Source organism: Gouania willdenowi, chromosome 10 (assembly GCF_900634775.1).
Source record: "Gouania willdenowi chromosome 10, fGouWil2.1, whole genome shotgun sequence".
NCBI classification, from domain to species: Eukaryota; Metazoa; Chordata; class Actinopteri; order Blenniiformes; family Gobiesocidae; genus Gouania; species Gouania willdenowi.
Window position 1 is genome coordinate 7,433,608 of NC_041053.1, and position 27,616 is coordinate 7,461,223.

Below are 27,616 nucleotides of genomic sequence, written 5' to 3' on the forward strand. Positions count from 1 at the left end.
TTACTGGGCTGCACACTAACATGTAGCTGGGTTACATTTCATTATGTTGAAAAATATCTCCCATTGGTTTTGTGTCTCACTCCCTACTGTGTAAACTGAAAAGACTGATTATATAAGAACAACTTTAAAGCTGCTTTTTAAGCCAGCGCTCACTGATGATTTCATTGTATTTTTTATTCTTAAGTTTTCTTTGGAAGTTTTTGCATATGCTTTATTACATCTGCTTCATATAGCATTAATAAAACAAGACGTAACATATTTCCTTCAAGGAATTTATCAAAAAACCTTAACACACTTTGCTTCTTCTGCTCTTAAAATAGTGACTCTCCCATTCCAAAACTGCTTGTGTTTATTACACACAGAGCTGCACACTGAGCTTAATGACTTAAGACGTTAAGAGAAAAATGTAACTACGAAAATTTATAAAGAAACAAATAAAGCCAGCCTTTTTAGGTTGATTATCTGAGAATATACAGAAATCTTCAACTGTGGAAAAAAAAAGACTTTCCTTGTCCTACCAACCTGTATCCACCTGAAACATCCAAAAGTATTTTTTAATTTAAACTGTATAAGGTAAACACCCACCTGTCCAATACAACAAATTATAAACTATTTGAAGGATTGAAGTTTAACTTTTAGATAAAAATGATTGACTAACACTTTAACAGGTGGAATTATAATGCTCATCATTCAACGTTTGCCAATTTGTTCAAGCTACAAGTTTCAATCCCCGGGTGACATGGTAATGCTGCCGTTTGCATCCACCATGAGTAGATCCACAATCCATTAGTTAGTTTTCTTCTGGTCACCAGTGCCTGCCCCTCTGGACTTCATCACCACTGTGGCCTAGAGGAGCAGAAAGGAGAGTTTATCAGCACGTATCTTGGAGGTTTGGGGGTTAGTGGGAGTTTGCCACCTTTGCTGACTTCATATACTGTGATTACTCTGCTAAATCATGTCATTGGACTGTTGGTGTGACTCCACAGAGTAAAAAGCAGAATGCAAACTTAAACCAGTTCTGGTTTTGTGTAAAAAAAGTGAAATCGTAAGTAGCTGTACTTTTTGAGCATCTGCTTTTCCAGCTTTAACTTTAATGTTTAGTTTGTGGTGGGCTCACATACTTGTAACCTGTCCAATTGATTTTCCTCCTACAGAACAAACAGCTTGTTCCTGGCTCATCTCTCTCTCTCTCTCACACACACACACACACACACACACACACACACACACACACACACACACACACACACACACACACACACACACACACACACACACACACACACACACACACACACACACACACACACACACACACACACACACACACACACACACACACACACACACACACACACACACACACACACACACACACACACACACACACACACACACACACACACACACACGGTGAAGGAGTGAGGACTGACTATTTTAAACATCCCATTTACAAATATATGTAAGGGTGATGTGCTTGAAGCAGGCGGATCAAGACCGTATCAAACTTTAATAAAGCACAAGTATTGCCACAGGTAAGATGTCTCATTTGTGAGTGTGAGAGTTAAAGGTCTAGTATTATGCTATTTTTCACCCATCACCATTTGTTCCAAGAACCCCAACAACATAGTATTTGAGCTTTAATTTCCCAAACTCACCTGTTTTTTTTGGAGTTTTAGCCCTCTGAAAAGTCACTTTCAGAGTACAGTGCTCCTAAAAACAGGCGTTTTTTTGGGCCTTCATGCATATGCATGAGTGGGCGTTAACACACACTCAGCGTTGCGTCAGCGTGTGTGTTTATCAGCAACAGTAAATCATTAACAGTTTTCCTTCTCCTCCTCACCTCACAGAAATAGTCCATTTAAGACGATAGTCCACTGTTTTGGCGGTATAACGGCTACTAAAAATGGAACAGATTGTGAGCGCTCTTTGGTTCATCTATATACTGAACATAAAGATATTAACTGTGATATTAACTGTAATGTCAACCTGCCTTTGCTGCGATGTTTATTTTACCTGTGAGGTATATGAAAGGGAGGAGTTCCCATTCAGGAGGAGGTGTTACCTCGTTATGACGTCACAACGCAAAAAAAAAAAATCAAACTTGTCCGTTTGGTGCTGAATTTTTACAAAATATGGAATAACAAGGGAGGAAGAAAACAGAACTTTTTCAACTTTGGCCCTGTGAAAGAGGCTAAAGGAATGTACATCACTGTAGAAACACCATTATAAAGTTGTTAAAATTTTTCATAATACCGCCCCTTTAAATTTATTGAGTTATTAGTCATATTAATGATCCTTTTCTGCTATTGTAATTCATCATTTATTCGTTTTATCATTTCACATGTTCCAAATAAAGACATCAATCAATCACAAAAAATGTTTAGAATAAACAAGACTGACTTTGTTTGGAAAGTTTGCTCTAATTAGTTCAGAATGCCTGGGTGCCAAACCATAAATAATCAACTTCACAGGGTTTAACCCGGTACACCAGACACCTTTACTCCAGTATTTTTGTAAACCTGATCTGCTCCTCCACAGTGGGTGGAGCTTGTTGCTAAATCCCTTTGGCTTGTCTTTGTCGGATCATATGCTCTCTGTCTAGTAACAGTAAAGAAGCTCACCTGCTCTAACACCACTCCTGCAGCCTGGTCAATGGCACCTCCGACACCGCTGTAGCGACCAGAGTATCGGATGAAGGCCCACGTGAGCATGGCCATCATAACCACACCCAGAGTGCAGTCACACACCAGGGCGAAGGTCGACAGGCCCACAAAGAGGAAGATGCCTGATAAAATGTAGAGCAGGCAGACCAGGACAAAGAGCACAGCAGGAGTCCGGAAGGCGCTGAAGAGGTTTTTGGACTTAAAAGAAAATGTAAAAGGAGATAAAACAGAAAACAGTTTGAACAATGTTGTGTGCGAATAGAAAATAAACTCCTTAAGCAACCGCTCTCACCTCGTTGTGCTTGCTGAAAGACTGCCACATTTCATCCATCTCCTTTTCCAGCTGGGATTGGTATTTGTCACAGAACTCTTGTCCGCCCATCTTCTTAGTAGAGGAAAAGGTACGAAGAGCCTCTTTGAAGAAAAAGACATTCTTCTCCTCCAGGGACTCAGGAGCCACGTAGGGCAAATCCCCCCCGCACACCTGAGAAGAGGGACAGGCAGTTGGGACACTTGTCCACCATCACTAATTTATTTCCTAAATAACATAATGTTGAATCAAACATGTATTGTATGTATTCATAGCCCTGAATTTTTTTCACATCACAATCCAAAATGCAAATGTATTCAACACACAACATGCTGCATAATTGTAGAAGCGAATTGTGGAAAGGAAATTATACATGTTCTATTTTTGAAACAATTTGTAAACTGAAAAGTGTTCAGCCATCACGAGTCCATAATTTGTACAGCCATCATTAACTGCAAAATCAGCCGACAGTAGTTTGGCATATGGCTCTATACCAACATTTCCAGACTAGACTCTTTGCCTATTTCGTCTTTGCAAAATAGCCCCAGCTCACTCAGATTGGAGAGATTCTGTCAACAGCAATTTTCAAGTCTTGCCAGAGATTTTCCATTGAATTTATGTCTAAATTTTGACTGGGCCTTTCAAACACACATGCTTTGATATCTAGCCCAGGGATTTACAAAGTGTTTACAGAGTTCTTTGGGGGGTGCGACTTGCAAAAAAATAGAAAACAGGAAAAATTGCAATAAACATTGCAAAACAAAGGAGAAGAAGAAAGGGGGAAATGTTGGTAACCACCCACCCACCAGGTATTTATGAAGGTTTCTGTCTCTGTTGGTTGAGGTGTTCTCTCATGTCTATGGTGTCTGATCACAGGTGTTAGTGTGCATGGGTGTGTGACGATTATGGAGTACGTGTCTCGCACTGTGCCTCTGTCTGTCTTCGTCTCTCGGTGTGTCTCCCTGTTTTTCTCTCTCAGTTTCTATGTCATTCTGTGTCTGAAGGCGTGTGTGTGTGCATGTGTGTTAGTTGTTGTGTGCTTGTAGTTCCATTCCAGTTCGTCAGTGTCTGTTGTTCACGTTCCGCTGCGGGCCCCTCCTTCCCCTCCCACACCTGTAATCAATTGTTATCAGTGGTCTGATTAAGTTTGGCATGTGTGAGTCGGTGTCAGTTCCATGTTGTCATAGGCTTGTGTGCTGCCTGTCCAATGTCAGTCGCTCGCTGTTTAAATGGACAGTGTGTGTTTCTGTTGTCTTTGTTTTGAATCCATCAGTGTTCTGTCTGAGACTGTCCGTCACCTAAAGAGAAGCCTGAGCAGAGAGATTTACAGGTTCACCCCTAAAATTTTTAAAATGTAAAATATATTGTCTATTAAGTCACTCAGAGCCATTAACGAGATCATTCGTCCTTTCAAATCCAGTGTTATTTTTTTTTTAGAAGGAAACCAATGTTCAGATGTTATAGTTTTCAATAAAACAAAAACAAAAAGCTCCTGGACCAGCTGGGTTATATATATATATATATATATATCTGAGCTCAAACATTATCTAAAACTACTTCTAGAAAAAAATGTCTTTCGGGTCTCCAGAAATTCTTGATATCAAAATGGGGTCACGATCCAAAAAGGTTGGGAACCACTACACTAAATACTGTTTCTTTCCACTTATTAACAAAAAGAATTTATTTAAAACTAGTACAGTGCCCGTCGGAAGTATGTATTCAAATAGTGGGAGCTTAAGTAGAGTTGTCAATCATGGCCTAATGAGTATGTGTTTGAAGGTTGGATGTAAAAAAAGGGGTACATACTCTGTACTCTGTAGTGTTATAAAGGGGTATATGTGCGGGTGCAAAGTAAAATAGAGTGTGCGATTTCCCTGGTTTAATTCTATGGGACATGAACATGATAAATTGATAAAGTTTACACCAATGCTGCAGTTTAAGTAGAATCTGATAAAAGACATACATTTGGACAAATAAAGCTATTTATTTAGCATTTAACATTTCTTAGTGCAGGGGTGATTATCATCCAAGGTTAGTAATTAATATATAAACAGATGAGCAAACTGAGAATAACTTTATCTATAAATCATGTATGTGGCTCACACTCCCAGAGCAAACATGGTGTGTCTCTCGCTACCTGTCCATCTCACCTCCGTGGGCGCACTCGCACACGCACGCGTTTTAGCCGCACACATGCATGCACTCAGTCACTCACATCAAGTTGAAATGTGTGTGTCGCACGCCCAATGCGTGAGACTTGAGAGCTTTGCTAGTATATCAATGTGAGTGCGGCTGCACAGACGGCCCTCCCCCCTCCGGTCTCCGTCCGGTGTAACCCGCGTTGATTCCGCGGTGATTTCAAAATAAAATGAAAATAAACATTTTTAAATGTAATCACTAAATATGGAACAGTCAAAAAGTATGTTTCCTCACAAGAGAAGTCCACAGGAGCTCAAAACTTCTGAAGGAGCCTTAAAGGAGACATATCATGCTTTTAAATCCTTCTTTTTTATATATAAATCATACAGTTGTGGTCTATATAAAGCGGAACTGCAATGCTTGGGTCTGAATTCCTCATTATTATAGCTTCTACCCCTTTTCTGATGTGCTTCTAAGAGCAACTCGTTTTGGTGCGGCCTCTTTAAATGCAAATGAGACACTTCATACCCCGCCCCCTCTCCAGGTTGCAGAGGTGACACTCTGTTCAACTCCACCCTGTTCGGCCATTTTTGTAGTTTGATAGAAGAGATACGATTGTCTCGCGGCACAGAAAATGTTTATTCACATGTTATTTACAAAATGTCAACAACGGAAGACTTGTCCATCCAGCTTTACATGTTCGAGTCAGAGTCGGACCCGGCGGAGCGAGATGAAAATGAAGACGATGAACCTGCAGAACCCTAACAAGTGAGCTAACACAAGCACCGAGCTAACGCTAGCGCCAAGCTAACGTCACGAAATGCATTTTAATACAGTCTTTTCGGAGACAAATACGGCAAAATGAAATGACTAATGAAAACTTTAGACTTAAATTAAATCACGTAGGCCATATCATCAAGGATCTAAAACGAGCACACAGCGCTAACATATGAAGACGGTGCAACTGCTAATGCTAACAAAACAATGACAGGGACGTCTTATCACACTTTTTAGCGTTATTTACAGCTTACCGAAGTGCTCTGTCTGTCGTCTCCAAAGATTGAAGGAATTGACCTCTCAATCAGATGAAGTCTTTCGGCAAATCCTTCTTTATACTGGCGAAGCAGTCATCCTTGAAGTGCTTCGCGCACACAAAAATGATCTTCCCCACAGATGTGGGTACATTTCCGTGAAAAATAAAACTCAACCAGGCACTTCAAAAAGGTTCTGATGCTGGGAGACGGTGTAATGAAGCGTGTGGGTTACTACATCCAACAACCGAACATTTTGACTTATCCTCTCGTAACTTCTGCATCCTTGAGCTTGGACTACAAAATAAAAGCGAGAAATAAAAATGGCGGATTGCTCGAAGTGTTGGGCCTGGAGTCGATGTCCTAATTTGGCAGTTCCGCTGCAAATACTGTGACGGTATTGTTCAAAAACATAATAGAGAATTGAAAAATCGAAACACATTGAAAAATATGACCAAAACAGAATATAAAGATATTAACGGAGCACCTGAAGAGACTAATTTGAACTTTTCTGTACTTATAAACACTCTAAATATACAACAAAATGCATTTAAGGGCTAAAAAAGTGGATTTAGAATGATATGGCCCCTTTAAACTATCTTCCTCTCGCTCACTTGTGTGTCTGTGGTCCTTGTCTGCTTGGCTGTGTGCGCACACGTCTGGTGCTACTCCAAGTCTTTGGCGATTGGCTCTGGCCGCACACGTGACTCTAGCTCGCCACTGTGATTGGCTCTGGCACACACCAAAGCGGAGCTGTGCAGTGATTGGCTCTGGGCTCTGCTCCGTGCTCGTGGTAGACAATTTTATGAAATTAGTCATTAACTGTGACATTGCAGTATAAACTAATCCAACATCGCACAACTTTGAACCAAGATGCAGCCATGTTGCAAGTATAAGCTCTGTCTGTCCCTGAACACCAGAGATATTTGAGGCACAGACAAACAGACAGACAGAAGTTCCTTGCTTTTATAGATAGATGTGTGTTATTACTCGTTCATTCAATCATTATGCTCTATAGTTGTTTTTAAATAGTTTTCTAAGCAAAATGTTGTAGTTGAGCAAAGGGGGTACTTGTATTCAGAAATAAATGGAAAGGGGTGCTTGAAAAAGTTTGAAAACCACTGGGTTATTGGAATGCCTGTTCAGCTAAATGTTAATGTCTGTAAAAAGTCCCAGCGATGTCGTTACTCAATATTGGCATTCATGGAATGTCTCTTGTCTATTCAAAATACTTGGTTGGAACTAACTCTTGTATAAAAGACAATAAAACCAAGCTTGAACCTGGGAATGTGCATGCCTTTCGAATAATTAGCTGGTTAGCAGAACTGTCATAAACACAATTACATTTGTGGTTGTAATGTGACAAACTGTGTAACATTTCACAGGGTATGATTGCTTTTACAGGCCACTGTATCAACTGAATCGTCATGATGCTCCTGAGGCCGAATGGGACATTGAAAAGAGATCACATTCATTTAAAGTGCTCACCCTCTCCATGTTCTTGTAATACTGATCTTTGGCTGTGGCCACTGCAGCCAGGTTGTTGGCCTCTGCAGTCGCCTATAGGGAGACAGCAGGTCACAGGTTATCATGTCAGACTGTGTCAAAGGAAGAAAGACCCTCATGCTTGTGTTCACTCTGACCCTACCATAAGCATGGTCTTTGGCTGGGGCAGGTCTTCCCCCTGGTAAATCTTGATGTAGGCCTGGTGACACAGAAAACATTGGTAGTATTGATCTGACTGAAATGAGCAGGACTGAAAGCCATGGAACATTACCTTAAAGAACTCCAGTAGGCCTCGACATGTAACTTTGTTGCCATTGATTTCTTTGGCAGCCAGACGGTTTGGATGCAGCAATTCAGGAATGAGACTCTTCAGCTGATTTTTGAACTCAGGAGCCACATCTGACAAAAAAAATATAGAGCATCTCATTTTAAACAGTATGAATGCAAGACAGAGAATAATACAAACATGCAACTCCAAAAAACACATAATTTGTGTTATGCTGCAAAGTGGAAACATACTGGAATCTAATGCACATAAAAAGGTACTTTAACCAACCATAGGGCCACGGACCAGTACTGGCCTGTGGATCATTTGGGGTGGCAAAATAAGATTATATGTATTTAATCTCTGTGTTTCATTGATGTGTCATGTCGGACAGACGGAAAGACAGACAGACAGAAGTCATTCATGCCCACAGTCATAAAATGGATGTGCCCTCAATTGTGCCCTCAGGGTCCGCGGTCCATGGCACATTAAAGGTTGGGAAGCATTGCTTCAACTCATTCCACATGCTGCCACAATAGCTACAGTGGGTACGGAAAGTATTCAGACCCCTTTACATTTTTCACTCTTTACTTCTTTGCAGCCATTTGCTAAAATCCAAAAAGTTCATTTTATTTCTCATTAATGTACACTCAGCAGCACATCTTAACAGAAAAAAACAGAAATGTAGAAATTTTTGCAATTTTATTAAAAAAGAAAAACTGAAATATCACATGATCATAAGTATTCAAACCCTTTGCTCAGTATTGAGTAGAGGCACCCTTTTGAGCTAGTACAGCCAAGAGTCTTCCTCAAAATGATGCAACAAGTTATTCACACCTGGATTTGGGGATCCTCTACCATTCTTTCTTGCAGATCCTCTCCAGTTCTGTTAGGTTGGATGGTGAACGTTGGTGGATAGCCATTTTCAGGTCTCTCCAGAGATGCTCAACTGGGTTTAGGTCAGGGCTCTGGCTGAGCCAGTCAAGAAAGATTACAGAGTTGTTCCGAAGCCACTCTTTTGTTATTTTAGCTGTGTGCTTAGGGTCATTGTCTTGTTGGAAGGTGAACCTTCGGCCCAGTCATCTTTCCTTCAATTGCAACCAGTCATCCTGTCCCTGCAGCTGAAAAACATCCCCATAGCATGATGCTGCCACCACCATGTTTCACTTCTCGGATTGTATTGGGCAGGTGATGAACAGTGCCTGGTTTTCTCCACACATACCGCTTAGAATTAACGCCAAAAAGTTCAATCTTGGTCTCATCAGACCAGAGAATCTTATTTCTCATATTCTGGGAGTCCTTCGTGTGTTTTTTGGCTAACTCTATGCAGGCTTTCATATGTCTTGCACTGAGGAGAGGCTTCCATCGGGCCACTCTGCCATAAAGCCCTGACTGGTGGAGGGCTGCAGCGATAGTTGACTTTGTGGAACTTTCTCCCATCTCCCTACTGCATCTCTGGAGCTCAGCCACAGTGATCTTTGAGTTCTTCTTCACCTCTCTCACCAAGGCTCTTCACCCAAGATTGCTCAGTTTGGCTGGATGGCCAGATCTAGGAAGAGTTCTGGTCATCCCAAACTTCTTTCATTTAAGGATTATGGAGGCCACTGTGCTCTTAGGAACCTTGACTGCTATAGAAATTATTTTGTAATCTTGTCCAGATCTGTGCCTCGCTACAATTCTGTCTCTGAGCTCCTTGGGCAGTTTCTTCAACCTCATCATGATTCTCATTTGCTCTGACATGCACTGTGAGCTGTAAAATCTTATATAGACAGGTGTGTTCCTTTCCTAATCAAGTCCAATCAGTTTAATTAAACACAGCTGGACTCCAATGAAGGAGCAGAAGAAATGGACAGCATGTGAGTAAACTATGAGTGTTACAGCAAAGGGTCTGAAAATTTTCAGTTTTTCTTTTTTAATAAATTTGTAAAATTTTCTACATTTCTGTCAAGATGGGGTGCTGAGTGTACATTAATAAGAAATAAAAATGTTTTTTTTTTTTTGTTTTAGCAAATGGCTGCAATGAAACTTTAAAGGGGTCTGAATTTTTTCCGTACCCACTGTATATTGTTTTATTGAGAGAAGGAAGTCTAAATAAAATCCCTTTAAATATCCTCCCATGCATTTCTGTGCATCACTGTAAAACTATACCACTATTAAAACCAGGGCTTCTGTCTTATAACACATGGATCCATGTAGGTATATACTGTATATGTTAAGGCTTCAGAAGCCTGTGTTGTCCAGCAATACCTTTACTAATAAACTAGGCAGTGTTTGATTGTGATGTTTGCCACTCATATGAGCACTGCACACTTCTTGATGGCAGTTGCCAAAGTACCTGTATAATCTGATATCTTACTGGAGAAAGCCTCGTTTCCAACTTTTAAAAATAAAATTGTTTCATTTTACAACATGGAGACTAATCAGCTGTTGCCAATGTGGACATAATCTGTGATTTAATCCTACAAGTGTTGTGTTTTATAGCAATGTTGTTTCTTATTTTAATGTTGCTTTTGGTGAAAATTGACAATAAAGTATAGGTTTAAAATAATGTTTACAAGAGCTATTGAATGTTAACAAAATGTTCTTAATGGTTCAGGGAAGAGATGCAAAAAGTGTGTAATTCAATATCACAGGAGCACATTAAAGCTTAGGCTTCTCCTCTACAGATTAAACAGACTAAAAAACAGTTTCTACCCAAGAGCTGTTGCTGCCCTGAATGCCTCAAACCTCAACAAACCCTGAATCTGCTGTTTTAATACCCCTCTTTTCTTGTAAAACACCCCTGTTGTCTTGTAAATATCCTCTGAGGACTGTACAGTTTTTTAAGATTATAATGTCCTGCACTATTCTATTTTATTTTGCAGTTTTTTACAGACTTTGATTCGATTTTTTTGCACAAATTATCTTTGCACTACCTTCTGCTGTTCACACTTTTTTTATGAGAGCTGCTATTTTTTTTTCTTTTTTCGTTGCGCTTCAAAAGAGTAACAATGACAATAAAAGGATTCTGATTCTCTACTCTAAAATGTATTCATGTTTTCGATCTCATTTTGTTTTTTCATAAAAGAATAAAATGAGCAGAGGTGGTGTAGATAATGCCACCTTAGAACCTAATTCTCGTACTCCACCAAACACTAGGAACTAGGGCTGTTAAAGGCCTCTCTTGTAGAACCAAGAATATATTTATACCACCATCTAGTGCCTAAAAGTGATATTACCAATCCTTAGATTGAGCCCATTTCATTAGCGTCAAGTGAAACTTCTGTCATAAACACTTTAGACACAGAACGTGGGAATGAGGCACTCTTACCACGAAGCTCGCCCTCAAAAGTAGGACTGGTGGCAACTTTCAACCCCGGGTGGGGCAACAAGAAGCAGGAAATATCTGTGAAGCATGAATGAATGTGCTCCCTCACTGTTTGTAGCTCCTCATGCTGGACATCAGTTACCTTAAAAACATAACCTACTGCTTAAGCACAGGTGCAAAAATGATGTTTGAAAACCAGCCAAGTCCAAGATACTTATTCAAAATGCATGCACATAGCTGAGGGGCTTGGTTCCATGACATACAGTAACAGTACCTGCAACCGCTTGTCCAGGAATTCCTCACCGCCTTTAAAGCCGTAGACGTATTCATAGGGAAAGCTCCAGTCCCTTATCAGAAACATCAAAGACTACAGTAGAAGAAATGCATTAGAAAGGTTTTCATCTGTGCAAACAGACAACACAAAACCAACAATGGAACGATCCAAGATGAGTCACAACAAGAGCAGTGAGGTCATTTCTCATCACCTGAAAAGGCTTCAAAAAGATCTCATCCATGGCGAGACGACCGTACTCTGTGAACAGCTGTGAGACAGAGCAGTAGGAAACCATGTCAACATTAAAATTACAAAGTCTACAGCAAAACTGATACAGAGTAAAGCTAAACAAACTATCAGTGCTTCTTTTATCCTAACATAAGCTACATTTTTAATAATATGGTTACAAATAACTTGATAAAATCAGAAAAACAAAAGCATTGCAAAAAACCCCATTGTTTGATGCACCAAAGCAGGTAGTTATCAAATGAATTTGCTGTATTGTCAACATTGTTTAGACAAACCCAAACTGACCTGTAGCTGCTGAAGATCATCCTCCTGAATATTCTGTGACAGATTGTAGATCTACAAAACAAGAATCTGCATTAACCAAATTCAAGAAAACATGGAGGACGTGTAACATCATAGAATCCAGAGGGAGCCAGTCACCTGTACAGAGCTCGTCATGGTACTGAGGGCAAAGATGGTAGCACAGTCTTTAACAGTGGACTGGTCGTCAAATGCTCCCTGGGTGTCCATCAGCACGACGGCCAGCTGAATGAACAGAAAGACAAACACTGAGTCCAAAACCAAAACTGAGAAAACATTTTATTATACAGTATTTGTTCAAAAACATAAGTTGAACCTGTAAAAAAAATGTGTGAGAGCAGATATGTCTTTAAACTGACCCGACCACCACAATATTTCTTTCATTTTGCTGACAAGCAGAAAAGTCAAAAACCGATTTACAATATTTTGATTGAAAAACTGTGGTCTGGAGGCAGTTTTACAGGAAAATCTTACATTCCTTTAAGTCAACTAGCAAGTATGAGCATGCAAAGCTGTCAAAGTTTTACCAGTTTCAAAGTCGGATGATCCCAGTGAAGAGTCTCGTGAAGTTGGGATGCATCAGAATACTTCAAATACTTATTACTACGATGAATCAGTGGTGGGCAGTTCTAATCAAAAGCCATTCTAATGTAATTCAAAGGGTCACTTTAATATTTCAAAGCATAAGCCTCCAAATTACTGTCACCTTTATTTATTGGTAAAAGTATAAGATCTGAATAACAAACTGTCCAAGTGGTAATCTTTTTTTTAAAACCTTACTAAATAATTGATTCAATTATTTCAGGAAAAAAGCTGCAAACGAAGCAATCATTAACATCTACCATGTACCATCAAATGTTTGCATAAATAATAGGAATGTAATCACCTCTGACCCATCGTCCCTTGTGACGAGGAAAACTTCACTCCATAGCTGGATGCCTGTAGTCTCCGGTTCTGAACCTCCTCTCCATGAAAACCCAGTCAGAGGCTCATCATCACCACCAAGCCAGTTCTCGTCATTCTGCAGAGACAACACAGTTTCACTGCTGCTTCAGAGGAAACCTGTGGCTTTAGGATCAAGTCAAAAGTCAGTCTTTAAATAAACTTTTATTATCTTTTTATTCTGTCTGGAGTACAAAGACATTCTTAGTGGAGTTCTGAAAGCTTATGAGTCATAAACCTCTCCTCAGTCAGATGTTTGTTACACTGCCTGAGAGTAGCACGAATGAATAGAGAGATCATTATGAATTAAAAACAGAGTGAAACAAAAAGACAGTCATCAACATCCCCCACCAGATTGGTTGTCATTGTAACTCAAAACCTTTTCCAAAATGTCTTAAATCTAAGAACATAAATGTATACATAAGCAAATATTATCACATCAGAATATAAAATTACTATTTTAAGTGGTTTGTAAGAATAGCTGTCCCCTTTGAAGTTACCTCAAACAGAGTTTAAAAAAAAAAACAGAAGAAGGGCAATAACTTAAAATAAATTATTTTTCAAACTCCATCAAGGTATTGATGCCATAAAGCCACACACCAAATTTGGTTATCCTATCTTAAACAATTTCTGAGAAAAGCTGTCCCCTTTAACTCGGACGGACAGTTGGATTTCAAACCGATATCCTCCTTCCACACTTTGTGGCAGGGGATAATAAAACACCTCGCAAAGTTTAAGTTCAGAAAAAAAATGCAACGATGCAACAGAAGAGGGTGTGTCCTCCACTCCTCATTAAAACCAAATACTAAAATGTCAATTATCCCTTTCTGTGAACTTGTTGGTTCACATGTTGCTGCGGGGATGGGCCCTGGTAGTGCACAACCCATCGTTTTCTTTCATGGAAGACAGTGCTTGTGGTTCTACAGGTATCAAACCTACAGCACACTTGTCTGTGCCACTCTGAAGCAGCAGGTTATATAATAGAGGCTTTTTATCGTTTGCCAACTAGTTGCATCTTGCTCAATCCTTCCAGTAAAATATCCAAATCCCTGAAATAGTCATGTCTAAACAAGTGGTTCTCAAACCTTTTTGGCTCAAGTACCCCCTTTATCTTACTTCTGAATGCAAGCACTACCCGTACTACATTTTGCTCAGAAATCTGTGAAAAAATAACTATTGAACATAATGATGAAATGAAGTGATTATCATTATTAACTTAAAAATAAACATTATAAATCCCCAGATTCATAATGCTTTCATTTGTTAGTTTTCCTCTCTCTCTGTGTCTCTCTCTCTCAAGTACCCCCTGTAGTGCCATCGCGTACCCCCATTGTAGAAACACTGGTCTAAACCATAGGTCTAAAATAGAAAAATTTCAACCTATAAATCTTTAGGAATGATTAACTTTAAAAACATGGCCTCTCAACTACAGTCTTTTCAAAGAAATCAAACATCTCTCTGGATTGAAAGGTCCGCTTATTTTACACACATCTTTGTCCATGAGGTCCCAGGCCTTTAGGGCTCATCTTGGCATGATCCTCAATGCAGACCCACAAGTTTATTTTGTAAATTGTCAAATATTCTGTTGATATTTCAGCTGCAGCTTCTGAGTTGTTGCAAGTGAAAGTAGGTCTGAAGGCCCTAACAGCTGCTGTTACCGTTCCACTCACCTTTTTGTACATGTAACGGATCATAAAATCTAGAAGAAAGCTCTTCCCCTTCCTGAAGGCACCAGCCACTGACAGCACCACCACCTGTTTGTCTCGGACCTCTGGAGCCAACAGAATCCGAGACAGGGCCTCAGCGTCCAAAGCAAAGGAGTGGTCATCCTTGGACACTGTGACGATCTGAACGGGTCCTGGTTGATTCCTCATTACTGGTTCCTGAAACATAATCAGCAAGGCAGTCTAATCACAAAAATCCCAGACTGTATCAGACAACTTTCCTACCAAAAAGGGTCAGAGCCTATCTTCCATTTTAAATACAAGTGCAGTGCCTGTAGGAAGTATGTCTTGCTATAGAAAAGTGGGAGATTAAGGAGCTTTTTCATGGATGGTTTAAATCTAAAGCTTTAAATCCTCTTTAATTCAGAATAAAATGTAAATCTTCTTTAAACTGACCTTGTAAGCACTCAATTCCAAATGCAAATTTAAGTCTGCATTACACACGCATTTTTTTGTTATTATTGTTACTCACCATAGTTACAAATGTTGCTCACTGAGGCCACCTGCTGGTCAATATTTACGGGGTATTTTTTTTTTAAGGATATTAGACTCACTTTAGTTGTTTTTAAAGGAACTTTGTGCAGTCACTCCCTCTTCTTCTTCTTCTTCTGTGTAGTTTTATGGCAGTTGGCAACCAAAACAAGGACATTACCGCTCGATTTATTCGGCAGTTTTTGCGTGTTTTACGTGTATCGGCATCAGCCACAGGCTGCTTCGTGTTGCTGGAGACAGAGGGTGCAGAGAGCAGAGCCCCTCCCCCCACTAGCAGAGCGTGAAAGAAGCTCTTCAATCCCAACGGCAAGTTTTAAACTTTCAAAGCATCTTTTAACTGTTTAACTTAGCGTTGTTCAGTGGTTTCACGTGTTGTTGTCATTGCTGTTGTATTTAATGAGCAGCTGGCTGGAGGTTTGGTGTGTGTGTGTTTTTCTTTCTCTCCCTCTACTTCTCACTCAGCGCTGCGCTGAGAAGAAGTTTTTAACTTTGAGAAGCAGTTTACTACTTGTTTGAATATTTATTCCTGTTGATGCAATTTAGAACAGAAACTTGATCAGTTTGTTGCTTAATGCGCATCTGACATCACGTTATTTTCCTCTGTTAATTTAGAATCAGAATCTTTTTATTGTCATTGTACAACAAAATTGCAAATGCCCCCACACAACATCCAAGTACACTTAAAGATTCAAGCCAGAACAGACACAGTTACAGTATCATAAAAAACAACATATGGTATGGTAAAAAATGTCTGTTCTGGGGTTCTGTTATATGGACTATTATTCATGGTTTCTTTTTGTGTTTAATACTATAATTATATATCTTTATACTCAATAATCCTGTTAATATATCTTCAGTCAGGCCAACATTTGTCAAAGCTATTTTCAGGACAAGGACAAACAGTTCTCTTTTATAATATTTCATGAGATGTTTTACTCTATTTTGTACTTGTTCTACATCACCTGTTTTTATTATTTGTAAAATATTTTTTACTTGCTGTCACCTTTGTTAATTTCAATAAATGTTTTATTTTTTTAAAATTGAGAATTGTACCATTTGTTATCATCATTGTGTATTTTTATGATGTAAATTGAGGGAGCAAAAGTAGTATCGGCTCCAAATATCGGCTCAAGAAAATCGTCAGTCAGTACAGGTCATTGGCTAAGGCCCTAAAAATCCCAAATCAGTCGATCCCTCGTCCCCTCGCTTCCACCCCTGGTGAATGAAAACACAGACTACCTGGGTCTCCAGCGGGTGAATTCGGACTCTACCAGGGAATGATGCACATATCAAAACACTTTTGTAAAACTGTATCAAATCGACAGACCTCCTCTGCTTCCACACTCCTCTCCCATTGATGAACAGTACGAGTTCTCACTTTGAAAAGGTAAATTTACGAGGAACACCATTCACTAACCAGGTCCATGATAATTTTTTATTATAAGCTATTATTTTAATTCAATTTAGAAATTTGAAGGAAGTGCACAAGATAGACAGGTCGATAAGTGAACTGGAGTAAGGCCATCAGTTGAAACAGTTTGAAAATTCAGAAAAAAAACAGAATTTTTAGCTAGTGCGCAGCATTAGCTTTGGCAGATAACTCGGTCTCTATGCCTCGAAGACGATACCATGTTTATGCAAAAAATCTTTCAAGGAATCAACGCTCTGACAGGTAAAATAATCTAAATCTCTGTCTGACTCGCTTCTTACACCGTCAGCCATGGCGAGTTTATCCCTCTTGACCTTTGACTTAATGCGGAAGAATTGAACCAAAGCGAGAGTGTGAAAAGACTTAATTGGAGACAGTCCGTTAAAAAACAACCATAATTATTCCTTTTTTAAAGGCCAGGGCCCCTAAAGACAGGCTTTGCAATGACCCACATGTGAGTTTGGACCTACAAGTTCCGATCCTTTGATACATTAACCCACATTGCTGAGCGTACTCCCTTATGCCTTCTATTGACATGTCCAAGTCAATTACTCAAATGTTGATGAAGATACTGAGACATTCAGCAGAAAATTAGTTTACCCGTATGTTACATTTGCAACACATTGTTGTCTGTTAGAGCCCACTTGTGTGCCTTGGCACAATAGATACACATTATATTTCTCTAGACCAAAGGTCCCTCCGCTCCCAGTACTGTTTGTTGGTTCAAAGCCAGGGGAACAGTTCTTAGGTTAGGATCTTTTAAGTGCTATTTAAAAATATGTGTGCCTATTTCTGCTGTGCCAGCACATGCGCAGGATATGCATGTTCTGAAATTATTAAGGATTTATTTCTGTCATTTACATTCCTCCTGCAGTTCACAAAGACGTGTGTTGATGTAAACTCAGCCTCTAATGGTGCTCGGGTTGAATCCAAGAGTGTTTTAACCGCTCTAGGATTTTTCAGTGTAAACACACCCTTATAAATTCACCAACTCACTAATACCTAAAACAAATCAATGTGATAAAATGATCAGCTCTTCTCTGGCCATTCGACCCAAGTCCAGGACTATCCACCCCCCATTACCTCTTTACAAAAGAAACACAAGCAGCAATTTATCCAACTACTGATACTAGAACTACTGTAAGTAGATGGGCTAATTTTGATTTGTGTCATTGGTCATTATCACTTCTCCCTATCCGTTATATGTAGATTTGGTCTGAGATTACAAGTTTTCTTTTCTCGTTTGGATTAGATTGTTGACTAGGGGTGGGAACCTCTGGGTACCTCACAATATGATATGATACAAAGCCCACGATAACGATTATCTCACGATATGACAATACTGCAATTATCAATATATTGGTCAGAAATCAATCTACAATAATCTATGACATAAGAAAAAAAAAAGATTAAGTGAAAAAATACAATTTTTATTTTATATCTCTGAAAGACAATAAATTGAAAGTGTCCTATGAACAGTGACAATATTTTAGTGCAATTTTTTTGTAGTGTCAACATACCAATGTTAACAAATATGTATCGCCAATAGTGCTTTCTGTAAACAAAACATAGGGTCTTAAATAGTGACACCATTATAGTGCAATATTCCGGTAAACAAAATATTGGTCCCTTCAACAAACAGTGACAACATTTCTGTGAAGACCGACCAGCACATTTCAGTGAAAAAGCAGAAAAGGTTTTGAAAAAATATCGCCGTATCAAGATATCGTCACACTATTGTTGACTACTGTTTCTGATAGAATCTGCCATTTTGTTATTTTGTTACCTAAACCCAACTCTGACCAAAGCTGACCTTCCCATCATGCAGGTTTCCCCTGTAAAAGCTTTCTAAACTAAGAGCTAAGATTGGGAGCTTGTGATTAGTTATAATAAGCATTCATTTTGTGCCTGATGTATAATCAGACATGCTCGTCTTCCCTCCCTCACAGACGGTGTGTATCTCTGTGTGCAGATGACTGAGGGCTCCCCTCGTGGCTGTCAAGCATCTGCACAATCCATTCATTTCTAAGCCTCTCATTGATGGAGACAGTCCCTCCTATGACTTCTCATGTTGGTAAAATCCAACTGAGCTCTGATTCTCTACTGAGGTGTGGCAGAGGGAAGCAGCATACCATCCATTTCTCTGTAGTGAGTGTGCCAAATGACACAAACCCAGATGGTCACACTGAACGAAGCAGAGAGTCTGTGCACATGTGTCTCAGATTATGAGAATAATCTGATAATACCAGGTGTAAGAATGAAGCAAGGATTACATGAAATCTCTCCCACATGTCTTCTACTGTATTTCTTTCTTCGTTGTATTGTTTCCTCACCTGGCTGATGCCAAATGTGAGGTCTGAAAATTTTATAATCATCATCATAATTAACATTGCTATTGCCTGTTTTACTGTAGGCATGCTGGACTGTTAACTGTCCAAATGTTTGTTGCCGAGTTTTGGCAAAGATTTTCAGCATCAGCACTAGCGATGAGCAAAATCTATGGACTAAAAAATTATCCCGATAATTCTGGTATTCATCACGATAACGATAAACATTAGAGGTGTCCCAATCCGATATTGTTATCGAATATCGGTCCGATATCAGCCAGAAAATGAATATCGGATTTTATCGGCCTGCATCTATAATCACCGATATAAGCTCTCCGATAAAATTATCCGCTCCAACACTTCTATCCATAGGTGATTCTGGCTCACACTCCAACACAGGAATCAACTGTTGCTGACTATTGTTCTCTGTTTGAGTAACATCACTTAATCAAGCCTTTTCTAACATTCCACACTACAAAATAAGTAATAAATGTATGTATGATTTGTGCTGATATCATATCGGCTCAATATCGGTATCGGCCGATACACAAGTCTGCAATATCGCTATCATATTGGAAGTGAAAAAGTTGTATCGGGACATCCCTAATAAACATCACAATAAATAAAAAATGATAAAAATAAATAAAACAATTCCCAACTTACAGTGTAAACAGGTTCCTTACAAACACAAATTAATCTGAATACATCAACACTTGCCACATTAAAAAAGGCTACAATAGCTGCTGACTCAATGAGTTCATGAGCTGATATTTTATGGAATATATTAGTGCATGTGGATCACTCTATTAGTGGTATTGTATGAAATTCATTTATGTCCTCACTTAAAATGAAATTATAAAAAAAGCACATGAAAAGCACAAATAACTCCATTAGTATTTTTGTACTACTGCTGAATATTGTTTCATTTATCTTATAATGAGTTACATAAAGTTGATAAATAGCTCTCACTGATTTCCTATAATTAAACTGGATCAAGCTGTGTGTCAATTTAATCATTCAGTATATTTAGGTGTAATTATCACAATAGTTACATTAGTCTAATGGGACCAGCTTTGTCTGTGAACACGTGAAATATAATTAAAAAATATTGCATTTCACAAGTTGGGACAGATGAATAGTGACATTATTATTTATGCAAACATTTATTTCACACAACATGTGACATGTATGGCTTTTATCCTTCCATACAAGTATTAAATCTGACCATAAACAAAAAGGTGGCTCTCTGTGTTTTTATGACAGTAAGATGTGTTCTTTTAATCTTTTTACTTGGTCTATTCCTTATATGGACTGGTTAGCATTAGCTCTTAGCTGTGTGTCAATTTGTTAGCTTAGCATAGTTCGCTTTAGTTGAGTTTCCAGTTGATAAGTGTTGCTACTGGTTCATCTCTGTCACCGTGTTTGTGGAACTTTGGGTGGATCTGACGGAGGACCTTGGATCGGTTCACTTTGTTGGATAGTTATCTGGTTTTAACCAAGTAGCGGTCCATGACCTACCGCAGCAAGGGCTGAGGGGTGGGAGCGGCGGTGGTGCACACCTCAGAGACGCCGCTGCAGAGCTGCCATGAACAGTATTAATGACAACAAACTTGTGGGCAATTTTGACCCCTTGCACAATGTTTTTAGGGTCATTCTTGGCTAAATTGAAGGACAAATGGCCCGTGGCCCTCGCTAATTTCCGACATGGGCATTTATTGTTTCTACCGGTGAGAATGTTTTTGACGATATACTGTATCGCTTTTTCTTAATGAGCACTACTTCAAAACAAAACAAAAAACTTGGAAATGATTCCAGGGGTTATTTGTTTCTTTTCAGTATTATTTGCAGACTTTAATTCATCACTATCTAAGTTTTCCACTGCCCTTGGAAATGTGCAAAATCTGAATAGCACAATAAAGACTGCTAATGGAAACACCTGATTTTAAGAAAACACTCAAATATTGCTAAAAACATTTTGCGCTTTGATGATGAGGTATTTCAGTCGTTTCAATAAAGAAATGTATCGCAAGCGCCATGGGAAAACTTTTTCCGCAATTACCTGGTCACATGGCCACTGCTCTCTGAGAAAACATGGTGCGGTATGTGTAAACTGAAGAGGAGACAGACATTATATATAATAAAATTATTACAGCCACATTAGACAACAAACAACAAAGGAATGCAGAGTGTTTAAAAGAGGTTTGGAGTGTCCATCTTCCTGTAGCCAAGTCACGTGAGCACATGACCTGGAGGGCAGGCCTGTCACGTGTCTGCTACATAGGTTAACAGCAGCAGTCACCTGGAGCACGGTCAACATAGCATGTCGATAGTTCGGCAGTATTACACGAAAAAAAGAGAGCAAAGGATCATATAATGCAAAATAATTCGTGGGGGGGCTGCAAACAAAAGGTTACAACTAGAGCTGGAACAATGTTGAAAATGCGTCGTCCCAAACATATATGTTGTGCCTGTCCCACACCAGACCAGTGGTAGGGGTATAGCACTGGAAATCTAGTCGCTTAAGACAAAGAAGAACTCGTAATAAGTGGGCACCGCATTTGGTGTAGCAGGAGTACTGAGGAGCAACACATGGCAAAAGAAATCGATCTTTAAAAGGGTTTCACTCTTCAACCTTCCAGTGATGATGTAATTTGAAGACTATGCAAAAACCAGATGGCATAGCACGAGTACAATAGCAATGAATGAACATTGGAAAATAAAGTACAGTGAGCGCACTGTCAGGATGGCAACTAAACACCATAAGTACTTTATCCTATCCCACATTGGAATGTGTGAGTATCAAGCATTGATACAGAACTGTTTTTTTTTTTCTATCAACGTGACGTTAAACTGTTGATTTGTTGTATAACTGCTAAGGTTGAACAATTAACCTTAATCGCATCGGTTTTAAGGTTTTCACTACTGCTATAACGTAACCTTAGGTGCAGGAGGTTTTTTTGCCATCTCTATTATTTGAGTGATATATTTGTTCACCAATTAGAATTGCAGAGAACCGCCTTCCTGGGCTGCTGGCCAATCAGAGATGGTTATAGGACACACGCTTGTATGAGCTCCAGCGAGTCTCTCTCTCTTTTTTTTTTTTTGGTTTCATTCTGAGTGCGCCAACTACTACAACTAGGGTCCTATAAAATCCACGTTATTGGAATCACGTAATCAAAGAATAAAAACGGAATCTACTGTTGAACGCGCAAATTGACAGAATCGGGTTAAAACGCCGTCACCATGAGGGAAAGGACGTCTTTTTTTATGCGGACATGTCCTTCCCACTCTCATCCTTGGCCATTTCAAACACCACCTAAACACCATCTAACCTGGCAAAAAACTACACAAATCATCTCTGACTCCTAAATCAGAGCAGACCAGTGGCGTTTCACTTTAACTTGTCAGTAAAAGCTTTGTCCATTTCTCATGTAGTGCTGTGAAAACATGACTCAACTTTAATCAGCTTCACCTGCTCAGAGCGTTTAAACATCTCATCAGAGCTACAGTACAACTTATATCTTCCTTTTAATTGTATCTTACTTTATTTTTCTCATCCATTTTTGTTTAATTATGAGTTTTTTTTTATTCATTAGTATTTTGTTTCCTCACAGGAGTTACAGGAACTAATATTTTCACACATATGCATTTAAATGTATGAAATATTTTTAAAAATCATAAATCCAACCGAAATCACAATATCTGTCAGAAAAATCGCAATTAGGTTTTTTGTCAAAATCTTGTAGCCCTAATAACTGCATCACTACCACTGACATTACCATTGTTAGCTCCCCACAATACTATGAACATGTTTTTAACATTCTGGCGCTGGTGGTATATAATACAACAATGTCATGAAGTAGATGTTTACTTTATAACTGACTTGTTCCCATTAAAATTATTAATTAAATAATTAAATTAGCATCATATAATTAGTATTGATATTAATAATTAAATTTGATATTATACTAATTTATTTATTTTGGAAGTTGAGCCTCTGAGATGCCTTTAGCATATCACCAAATATTATACATGGTGTGGATTGAATTTTACTTAAACTGATTTGCTACTGTGAATATTCATGTGCTTTTTCTTTTTCCTCTTTACAGTAATGGACAAAGCAGTGTCAAAGATTTCTTTCAAAAGAAAAAACAGAGACATGTCCAGGAAGATAATTTGAATACTTGCGCAAGTGTATAAAATAAAGAAATGTTCAAGAGCCGGCCAATCAGTCGGTGCATTCTTAGAGAGGATGTCTCGATGTCCCGCCCTAAACAGCTCCACTTCCTCCCACTGCCTCTGCCAATCTACCAGAAGCCACGCCTCAACTTTTCTGCACGCACATTGAGAAATATAACAAAGTTGCATTGGGTAGCATTGATATAGGTCTATGGTCGTTTGGCAATGGACATTTCTGAGGTAAGAGCCCAAATCATAATTACCCTTTTGCTGTTGTGACGCACGGCCTTGTTGCACATTTACTTTGATTGACATTGACAGACTCCGCTACAGGAAGTCGTAGCCTCTTGGCTGGGCAATCACACCACTCATTTCAATTTGTATAGGGGTCTATAGGATGATGGTTATTCATATAAGAAGTTGGCAGAGGTGGCAGAGTTATGCAGACAGGAGGCTAACGGCAGTCCTTTGGCTCCAGCGAGACAACCCACCCGGTTTGGGTCAAACCCAATGAATGTCAATCCCCCCTCGCCAGAGATGTATGTCAAAAGTCATCACACCTGGCAGCAAGTGGACCATGAGGGTCGACCTGGGGAGGAAGCTCCATTTCCCCAGGGAGGTAGTAGAAATATCGCTCTGGCCAGACTTGGTCATGTGGTCAGAGCCACGCAAGACCATTATGTTGGTGGAGCGGAAGCGGTCTAAGTACACAGACCTGGTTGAAGACTGCAGGGAGGCTGGCTGGAAAGCCATCATGTGCCCCGTCGAAGTGGGATGCAGGAGCTTTGTAGGGTGCTCAAGAGTTCACCTGCTGCGCAATATGGGATGCACAAAAGCAGGGTGTCGAAAAGCCATTAAAGAACGGTCGGAGGAGGCGGAAAGGGGCAGCTTTTGGCTATGGCTGAGGAGGAAGCATAAGAGTTGGGGGGCAGATAACACCGAGGGCATCAGCAGGGGGTGGCAGGGAGAGATCCCTGCCATCGCTCCGCCACCAGGAGATGTACTGGGGTTAAAGGAGCGAAACATCTATGACTGGTGGTCCCCAGCTGATGACCCATTTACGCCCAGGGTGGTGTTCAGATTAACACACATGCAAGGGAAGCACCGGTGGAGGTGCATTAGGCAGCAATGCCCAGCAGGTTGACCATCATCCTGTATCTTCTTAAATTAATGTATATGAATAACCACCGGCAGTAAACCATTGTAAAAGACTAGTAAGGTATTTTTTCGCTTTTCAAAAGAATCAAACATAAACATAGATTTCTCATAGGAAATAAGTCATGGTGGAGCTGCAAACAAAACGCTACCTGTATCACCTTGTAAAAAACCACCACACTGCTCACAGTATGCAGCATTTGAAGCTAGCAATCAAGCTAATGCTCAAGCTAAAGCTAGCAGAGCAAAGAGCCAGTTGTCTGGTGGGAATGCTTATCAGCGAAAAGAGCAAAGTTACTACAAGGAAAATGATGGAGTTCATGGCTTTGGATATGAATAAAAAGCTTCCACTAATGAACAAGTGACTGTAATAAGACTGAGAACAACTAAACTGTTTGACTTTTGGGAACTTTTATCCTGTAAAGTTATTTTTAGACCGGGCTACCCGACTCAAAACGCCACTCACTTTGTTGTTCTTCGTCTTTTTGTTCTTGTTGTTGTGTACACTAGTTAAAATCGCTACTTCTCTGTTATTTGTGAACGGATCGGGCTGAAATTTGGTAGGTATAATCTAGGGATGTGTACGCATCGATGCTCAAAGCCCGATTTTTGATTTAGGGCCCCCCCGAAGTCATTTGAAAAATGACACGTATGGGGTAATGGGCCCCATTTATATATTAGTATGTGTCAATGATTCGGTACCACCAACCGTCGTAATATTTCACTCGCAAGTAAATGAGAAATTGAATTGATTTTTTTTCCTTTGGAGCACCAAAATGAAAATCGGGCTTCGAGAGTCGATGCGTACACATCCATAGATTACATCTACCAAATTTCAGCCTGATCCATCACAAATAACAGAGGAGTAGGAATTTTAACAACAAGAACAAAGTGAGTGGCGTTTTGAGTCGGGTAGCCCGGCCTAAAAATTGGGGATCGGCCAGAAAATTGCAATCGGTGCAAACCTATTAATAACTGTAAAAAAAAAAAAATTCCTTTAAAACAAGTAAACTTAAACAATACAAAGGGAAAAATTTTACACGCTCATTGCAACAAAATAAATATGAAGAATAGTATTTATAAAGTGGTAAATGAAATTGTTTATATCAAAAAAAGGAGCCTCAAGAAAAAGGTTTAAAAAAAGTCTAAACATCCAAATTAGTGGTGTCCTGATCCGATATTGATATCGGTCCGATATCAGCCAGAAAACGAATATCGGATTTTATCGGCCTGCATCTTAACTCACCGATATAAGCTCTCCGATAAAATTTTCCGCTCCAACACTTCTATCCAACACAGTAATCTACTGTTGCTGACTATTGTTCTCTGTTTGAGAACATCACTTAATCAAGCCTTTTCTAACATGTAATCATGCATGCATGCATCTAAAATCACCGATATAAGCGCTTCGATATTTTTTTATTTATTTATTTATTTTATCACGGATACATTTTTTTTTTAAAAAAGTATTTTACACCGAATTAAAAAGCGCGAGGATGCTTTAAAAATAAATAAATAAATAAATAAATACTGAACTAAAAATGAATTTTAGCAAAGGTTCCACAAAGCTGGTAACATTTTTGGCTGGGTGTTGTTCTGATGACAGAAGCTGAAAAGGCAGAATGCAGTAGGATTACACAGGATCATGTGTTGGGCGTCGGTCAGTTCACTTTCTACTAAAGCTAAGTTCTGCAAAGCAACTACGGACCATAGGGTTAGTTCTACTGGTACCCCCGTATCCATGGCTGTGTTCTGTTACACCTCACAAACACACAGACGTCAAAGCTCAGAACACGATTAAACAAAAAAACTGGCTGCGAAACACCCAAACATCCGCAGCTAACGGACGCTACGTTCTAAAGGCTGTAAAATATTCCTTTGTATGTGTTAGCGTCGCGCGTCGTTACCTTTAATGTCTTCACAAGGCTTCAACAAAATTCCCAAAGTGTCCGATGAAGGCTGAAACACAACTTTTCCAAACTGGCATCCAAACAACCACAACTGCGGTCGTGAGAACTTTTTTCCACCTCGACACTCTTCCGCCTCCAATCTGCGCAAAGCACCATGGGAAACGTAGTGTATGTGCATTGAACGGACGCAATAGTGGTGTTTCATTGAAAACTACAAGTCCCATCCCATCAATATAGTCCCACTGACTTGGGAAATGTAGTTAATTAAAAAAACATACTAATACGGAACTCCCCAACACACTGTAAACCCGAACGTTCAAAGTAAAAAAATAAATTACGTAGTTTATATTCAAATTTATAGAAAAAGTTCTCCAAACATAATTTTGTCAAGTTGATGTAACACGTTCTTCCTTTTTGAGTTGCTTTAACTAATATTTTTTGAGTAATGGAACTATATTTGTTTATTAGTAAGCATACCTTAAAAACACAACTTAAGAACAACTTAATAGAATTAGTAATTCATTACATGCTAAGAAAGTCCTGTTATTTCTGTTTTTTCAAATAGGGATTATTTAAAAATAAACTTCATTCATATAGCACTTTATTGAACTGTTATCAAAAAGTACAAGTAGACAGTCATCCAACCTTTTAAGTTCTGCAAAATTTAGAATTTGAAGTTAAAGAACTTAAAAATTTTTTTGAGGCAATCTATTGCCTCAATTTTTTTAGTTCTGGTAACTTTTTCAGGTTTAGTGCAGGTAACTCAGACACATCAGGTTTTTTTGCATTTAAACAAATGATTTCAGGATTAAGGAATCACTGCAAGAAGTCATTGTTTGACGTAAGACTTGGATAATTAAATTTGTGTATTTCAACCTGCTAAAGCAGCGCTAGGTCTTCCTCTGAAGATGCGCTGTGGTATCTGGACCCAAAACATATTAACAGCAGATCTCCTTGGTCAGGGATGTTAAACTCACGAACTTTCACGAGCCAAAACCATTAAAAATATCTTGACATTTCTTAAAATAAAAAAGTGCATATTTGAAAATGTAGGTTCTGCGTCAAATCAACGTCGCAGTTGCACGTAGCGCTCTACGTCAAACTAGACCCCCACGCCATAACCTGACTTGCGCCTCCCAAAAATCCTGACTGTGCGTCGAGGCGACGCGGAACATAAGGGCTGTGATTGGTCCGCTCCAAACCTTTGCAAACACTGACTTTTCCAGTCAACACCGCCGTGTTTCAACTTTTTGCGCAGCGATAGAAGAGTTGTTTCTACAGTGAATTGAGTCAAAGAGAGATAAAAGGTGTGTGTTTACTGTTTACTGTTATTATTGCTACTCTGCCTTGTGTGTGTGTGTGTGTGTGTTTCATTAACAGTAAACAATGAGCAACATGCTGTGGAGGCTGC

General features: G+C 39.3%; 1 protein-coding gene across 1 annotated transcript; it reads right to left on the reverse strand.

Annotated features, from left to right (window-relative positions):
- LOC114470545 (atlastin-3-like) lies at positions 1-26,341 on the reverse strand. Its single transcript, XM_028458767.1, has 14 exons — positions 26,203-26,341; positions 14,660-14,872; positions 12,934-13,068; positions 12,168-12,272; positions 12,033-12,083; positions 11,710-11,766; positions 11,499-11,591; positions 11,228-11,366; positions 7,924-8,051; positions 7,795-7,851; positions 7,635-7,706; positions 2,959-3,150; positions 2,625-2,864; positions 1-846 (listed from the first exon to the last, which is right to left on the reverse strand). Exons 2-14 carry the CDS (start codon positions 14,861-14,863, stop codon positions 787-789), a joined length of 1,533 nt encoding a protein of 510 aa, XP_028314568.1. The 5' UTR covers positions 14,864-14,872; positions 26,203-26,341; the 3' UTR covers positions 1-786.
- Between the last annotated feature and the right edge of the window lie 1,275 nt (positions 26,342-27,616).